At 65.4% G+C, this 6,601-nt stretch overlaps 1 protein-coding gene across 1 annotated transcript in view; it reads right to left on the bottom strand.

Annotated features, from left to right (window-relative positions):
- SLC5A10 (solute carrier family 5 member 10) overlaps positions 1–6,601 on the bottom strand; it is a 31,159-nt gene that overhangs the window by 14,399 nt on the left and 10,159 nt on the right. The window contains exons 4-5 of the mRNA XM_027773705.1: positions 6,303–6,362; positions 5,609–5,713 (exon numbers count right to left, since the gene is read on the bottom strand). Coding sequence (XP_027629506.1) covers positions 5,609–5,713; positions 6,303–6,362 — 165 coding nt within the window. The remainder of the gene's footprint in view (positions 1–5,608; positions 5,714–6,302; positions 6,363–6,601) is intronic.

Here is a 6,601-nt window from a genome sequence, read left to right as displayed (position 1 = left end):
TGGGGGGAGGCCCACCCTGCAGACTGCCCTCCCCCGAAGCTGCCCAGAGCTGCAGCCCGTGGCAGAGGCCTGACTCCACTGGATGTCGCTGCCTCTGCTGGCCCAGCACCTGGGGCTGCATCCTGGGGAGGCAGGCTCAGCCCCAGGTGGGCGTGCAGACCCCAGTCCCGCCCCCACCCACACAGGGCCAGAGGGAGGGCAGGCCGGGGGCTGGATGACTGGCCTCCCACCCCTGTGTCTCCAAACCCACTACCCTGTGTTGGCTCGGCAGGAGAGAGAACCTGGCCAGGATGTCTGGCCGCCTGGAGTCAGCTGTACTGCTGGCTTTGGGAGGAGGCCCGGCCCAGACAGCGCATCAGCTCTGCCTGGAGCCAGGGCAACCCAGCCGGACGGGATCTGACACCCAGCCCGTGTTCCCTGGACCTCCCTCCTGGAGCAGAGAGCCCTCATGGAAATGGAACACTGACCCTCGCCGTGGCCCTATTTTGGACTCTGTGTGTCTTGGAGGGATGGGGTGGTTTAGGGAGAGCTGGGGGGGGGTGTCTTTGGCCTAGGGGAGAAGTCCAGAGGGGCCATGAGAGCCCTGCCCCGTCAGACTGGAGGAGAAACAGGCCCAGGGAGAGGAAGGGGCTTCCCAGAGTCAGGCCCTGGTAGATGTCAGAATGGAGCCGCCAGGCAGAGGAAGGCAGCAGGGAGCTCGGAGCAGAGCTGTGCACCACCCCCTCTCCTCCTGGCCCTGCTACTCAGCGCTCTCTCCACACCCGCTGCCCTGAGCAGGACGGAGCCCTGCGCTGTGTGCCTGGCCTCAGGCTCGGACAGCCAGCATGTACTGTCCCCGAGCTCTCGGCTCCCCCATCCTGGACTGTCATCTCTGCCTCTCACCTTTCAAGACTCGGCCACCCCAGACCCTTCTACTCCTGGTTCAGCTGTCCAGCCAGCCCAGTGGCCTCTGCAGGGAGGCCCTGCCCCCACCCCCACTGTCCCTGCAGCTGCAAGTCTAATCTCATCCCTTGTAGGCAGACACCAAGGTCAAGAGGGGGAGGCAAATTGTGGGAACAGAACCCCAAGGAGGGCTCCGTGCAGCTGGAACCCCCGAGGAAGGGCCCTCTTGGTCTGGGCTGCTGGTGTACTCCGCTCCCCAGCATGTCCTGGCCACAGTCACTGTCCCACCCTCCTGCCACCCTCACCTTCCCCCCAAGCAGGACCTCTCCATGTTTTCCCCGACATCGCCGCCTGCAGCCCGGGCTCCCGCAGGAGGCCCTGTGGATGTACGGCCTTTGCCATGACCGGTCCCCACGTGCCCACTCGGTCCGGCATCTAACACAGTCCCTTGACTGCTCTGTGCCCTGTAAGACCCCTGTGATCAGCACCTGCCCTCCGCCCAGGGAACACTTAGGCAGGAGTGACAACTTTGTCCGACCAAGGCAGCCCAGGCGCACCCTCTGGCTGGCTGGCCCCTTGCCCCTTCAGCCTCCGCCTGTGAGCTCCTGGGGGAGGAAGCTCGTGGAGAGGGGTCTCCCTGCTAGAGCAGATGGGAGCAGACAGCCCTGCACCCGCCATCGTGGAGCCGCCACTGGGGTGCCCCACATGTCCACGTTCACCAACAATTCCCACTGCCCCTCCCGGCTCCAGAGCGTGCGCAAGGCCAGAGGAGGCGGGGGCTGGCCCTGGGGCTCTGCAGCCCCCATCTCAGTCCAGGCCTTGCCCTGCCTGGCCACCTCCTCCACGGAGCCTTTCCTGCCTTCCCTCCTGGCGAACAGAGAAGCCGGGTGGTGCTTGCACTGACAGGGACCAGACTTCCTACCTGATTCCCCCAAACTGTCCCGTGTCCCCTGCCTCCCAACTTCGCCATTTCCATCCCCCGAGGGGTCAGACCAGAAGCTTCTGACCTTTCCACTTCTCCTCATCCGGCCCACAGGCCACTGCCCAGGTTCTGGCTCCAAAGCCCTCCTCCCCCCCGCCTTGCCACCCCTCCTTGGGCCCAAGCCCTCTGCAGGCCCCTCGCTGTCCCTTCTGCACTCAGCTTACTCAGAAGACAGCAGGCTGACTGCATTTCCCCAGCCCGGGCTGTCCCCTCCCCGCCCTGCCATTTGCCCCTGCCCCGGCAGCAGCTCCCTCTCCAGGGCCCTCCGCCCAGCTCCCCTGCTCTGAGTCTGCTGCTCCGACCCCTTTCCCATAGGGGGTGATTTTGTTGGTCTGTTGACTTTTCTTGTCTGGAAAGTGTTTGTGAGATGTGCTCATCAGACCTAGCACACAGTAGGTACACCTGGATCGGAGAGTGGCACCTGAACCCCAGACAGACCCGGTCACGGATGCCTTTGTCCTCGGGCGCACAGTGGGCGCTGGGACAGACACCGCAGGCCTGCGTGGCTGAAATGCGTCCTAGCTGGCTCTCCACAGGGAACACAGCCCACCCCGGTCTGCGCGTGGGCCTTCGAGAAGTTCACAGGAGCACGCAGTGTGGAAGAGCTGCATGCAGAGTTCCAAAAAACATTCTGAGGGATTTTTTTTTGGCCAGTGGGCAAATGATCTTGCCACCTGACAGAGAGCGGGGGAGGGGAGAAAGCGCCCCTCGCGGGGGACGGTCACGCCACGGTCCCTTCTGCATCTCTCCCTCCCGGAATTCTGGACATGCGGGTACAGACTCTGGCCGCCTTCCGCAAGCCACCAGGCCTAGGACTCAAACCGCACCCTGGGCCAAGTGAGAGAGACTGCCTTAACCAGCAGGCCACGAAGCCAGCCTGGATTTAATCCATTTTCCCACAAATATTTGGAAGTTCTTCATCCTATTTTTTTTTTTTTTTTTAAATTGCACACTCCAGAGACGGAGAGCAAGCGAAAGCAGTCCCCACGGGGTGAGGTCACACCGCAGTTCCTTCTCCATGTTTCCCCCCGTCAGGATTTTGAGGCACACACACACCCAGTGTGTTGTTCAGGGGCCGGGGCTGGGCTTTGAAACTGCTGTTGCCCATGTGGGGTCCGGCTCCCTCTCATGCCTGGCACCCGGCGGCCTGGGCACGCGCCGTGAAGAGACGGGGCAGCCAGGTCATGGGCTTCCGAGTCGCCTTTCAGCACACCAAAGCCGCAAGTGTGTGAGAGCTGGGGATCGGGTGGAGGCGGACCCCCGGGCAGGGGTAAGGGAGGAGGGTTTGGGACATGTAGGAGTGAAGAGGCCGCATGGACCCCAGGGAGAAGGTTCGGGGAGAGGCCACAGCAAGTGCACAGGCCCAAGGCCCGGGGCCTGATGTGTCCACAGCCATGCAAGGACGCCGGGGTGGCTGGAGTGGTGCACGAGACGGGGAGGGTGGGGAGGGGAGGTGAGGGAGATGGGGAGAGCCGGGGCCACACCATGGGGGCCTCGCAGGCCACAGTTGGGCTTTTCTCAGGGCTTCCCTGTTTTCCAGAGGTTAAACACTGGCCAGGTCCCCACACGATGCTGCTCCCCGAGGCGGGCTGATGGTCCTCTCTGTAGGTCAGTGTCCCCGCCCTGTCATCTCTGTCCTGACAGGCCGCCGGCCCGAGCTGGGTCAGGGTGTGCAGACGCAGGAGGCGTTCCTGGGGCTCAGCCCAGTGCGCTCAGGCCTGGGGGCTGCGGGTGCACGCACTTCAAACGGCTTCACCCACAACCCAGTCGGCGGCCTCCCTCCCAGGCCAGCCCCACGATGAGCGTTCCGAGCTTCATCCTCTGCCTCCCCGTCAGCCCCAGCCGGCTCTGAGGCCCAGCCTTGGTGTCCACGGCTGTCCCTGTTTTATAGCCGGGCAGACTGAGTCACCCCAGCACACAGCGGGGTCCCCTCCGAGCTGCTCCAGGGAGGCAGAGACCAGCTCCAACGGTAATCTCTGCCCATTCGCCGTGACCTTGGGCGGGCCAGGGCCACCGTCTCCATCCCAGTGGTGCCATCCCCGCTGAACCAGAGGGTCTCAGGGCCCCTTGCCCCACTGAGCTCTCCTGCCGTCTGTGAGAACCACCCCTCCCCCTGCTCCGAGTGTGAGGCTACAGCGAAGACATCATGGGTCTGGAACTGGGGGGAGAACCCTGCGCCCCTCTCCCTCACCAGACCCCACCAGCCTCCACAGGCCTCCCCTCCCGGCTCCTCCCTCCAGGCCATCCTCCAGAAGGTTCTGGAGCAGCTCACACAAACCCAAACCCAAGCCCGACTGTGCCTCAGCCTGCTGAGCTCCCCTCAGTGCCCCTGGGACACTTGCCTCTTAAACGTCAGAGCTCCCCACCTCACCTCTGCAGGCAGGGACTGGAAACGCAGCCTGAGGGCCAGACACCGCATTTGGCCTGTTTGGGTGAGTGCTGGAGCACGCCCTACGGTTCGCCTCAGTCCCCACTGTGCCCTACTGCCTCGCTCCTCACTCCCTTCTCGCACCGTCTCCTGCCCAGTCTCTGGAGGCACCTCAGTGACTGCGTGAGTCTCGGCCTCCTGGCCTCTCCTTGGCATTCGTCCCCGCCCCACCCGCCTCCTTTCCTCCATCAGGACCCTCCTCCTGTGGCTCCCTCCCCTCTGCAGTCCTTCCCTCGACCTCCCACTGTCCCGCTGCAGTGCCAGCACCTGTCAGGTCAGGCCGGGTTTACTTCTCTATCCCCGGCTTCCAGGGAGGCAGCCGGTATGGGGGTCTGGTGGGAGAGGGAGAAGGAAATTCTGAACCTGGCCTCAAGGGCAGCCCAAGGCCAGGTGCCTGGGCTCCAGGGGGCCCCAGGGGAAGACAGCTGCCTATGAGACCCTGACGGCAGAGCGAGGCCAGCACCAACAGCTCCCAAAACCACGCGGACCCCGGGAGCCGCACACGGTGCAGGGAGACACTGGCCAAGGCTGCGGGGCCCGAGAGGACACAGGTCGAATGTCAGGTGGGACCCATCAGGCCCCAGCAAGGACTCGGGGTGGGGGGGCTTCAGAGGACGCCACTCCCAGGGAGTCCCACGGCCCCAAGGACCAGTGAGGCTTCCAGCCCCTCCCCGTGACCGATGCCGCTCCCGGTCCCCTCGGAGCCCTTCACTCCAGCCGGAGACACTATTGTCACCCCTCCCGACAGTGGGCAGACCAAGACAAGGGAGCCCTGCTGACCGGGAAGGCCTCTGCCCAGCGAGGCAGTGGGCTCAGGAGGCCTCGGTGAGATCCTGGCGGTGAGATCCGAGAACGGGAAGGCTGGGTTATGGGGGGGGCGGGCCAGCTCCTTCCCGCCCAGGCCTCGGCCTCCCTGCCTGAGAGGGGCTCGGGCAGGACTGCCTGGCCCTCGGGATGTGCCCTGCCCCTCGCCTCCCAACGGGGCAGGCCGGAGGGACAGGCCGACACCGGTGGGTCCCGGGGTACCACGGGCCTGGCTGCTTGCACCCCCCACCCCTGGAGCCCCTCACCCATGCTGGGATTGAGGCACAGCGGCAACCACGCTGTCCCCGTCCCCTCCCTGCCTGCTCCAGGCCAATGGCCGTGGCTGTGCCTGCACCAGGGGCCCTGGACAACTGCCCTGGCCTTGCTGTGTGACCCAGGGCGAGTCATTGTCCCTCTGGGCCTGTTTCCCCGCCGTTAAACAAGGCAGAGCCAAGTGAGAAGTCAGGCCCGTCTGAGGGACCCCGGGTCGGGGTTCCCAGCCGCTGGCTCACCGATATCTTGGTGAAGACGGACAGCAGCAAGGACAGGACGGACAGGTAGACGCGTATCCGCTGGCCCCCGTACCGCCGCTCGATGTACTCAGGCAACGTGACGATCTGGGGACACAAGCCAGGGCTAAGCACTGCCCGAGACGGCGCCCGGTGCTCAGGGCAGGGGCGCCCCCCTGCTCTGCCCTCCCCCGGAGCAAGCAGGCCGCAGGCTGGCAGAGCCGCAGCGCCGCCGGATCTGAAGGTTTGAGACCCCTTGAGACAGAGACAAGGGATCGGAGGGGCCACAGTCAAGGACAAATGTGGAGGCTGTTAGGACAAGTCCGGGTGAGGCTGGACAGGTGAGGAGGCTGTGGGGGCAGACAGGGACAGACGGCAGCGCCAGGGCAGTGGCACGGGCTGGACCATGAGCATAGCCAGGGATGCGAAGTGGCCCGAGTTGAGGGCGGTGCAGCCCGTGTGTCTGCATTGACAGAGCGTCACCCCAACACGCAGCATACAGGGCGTGGGAACCCGGCGGCCAGCCCAGGCCGAGGTCCAAGGGGACTCAGCCCTGGTGGGGTGACTGAAACACCCACTGGACGCACGGCAAGCCGGCCTGAGAATTGCCAGCCTGCAGCATGAGGCCACAGGGCTCTGCTCGCCGCCACCACCTGGCCCGGCCCAGCCCCGCTGGAGGCCCCGAGGGCAGACTCACCTCCGAGGACATGTAGATGGGCACGAACACCCAGGCCAGTGCCAGCAGCACGTAGGTGGCCTGTGGGACAGACAGGGGTGAGGGCCGCGCTGGACACGGCGAGAACCGGCAGTCTGACGCCCGGCTTGCCCAGCCCCACCCCAGTGGCCCTGGGAGCCTAGGCAGCCCCTTCCCTCCCTGGGCCCTGCAGACCGAGGGCCCGGGCCGCGGTGTCCTGTGCTTTGGTGTACCGAGGACCGCACTGCCCAGAGCCTGCAGGGACAGCGGCGGACATGGTCTCTGCACTGTCTGCCCCAGCC

This window comes from Tupaia chinensis, unplaced genomic scaffold, assembly GCF_000334495.1.
Source record: "Tupaia chinensis unplaced genomic scaffold, TupChi_1.0 Scaffold000365_1, whole genome shotgun sequence".
NCBI classification, from domain to species: domain Eukaryota; kingdom Metazoa; phylum Chordata; class Mammalia; order Scandentia; family Tupaiidae; genus Tupaia; species Tupaia belangeri.
The sequence above is the reverse complement of the archived record's forward strand: the minus strand, read 5'-3'. Positions and strand labels throughout refer to the sequence as shown.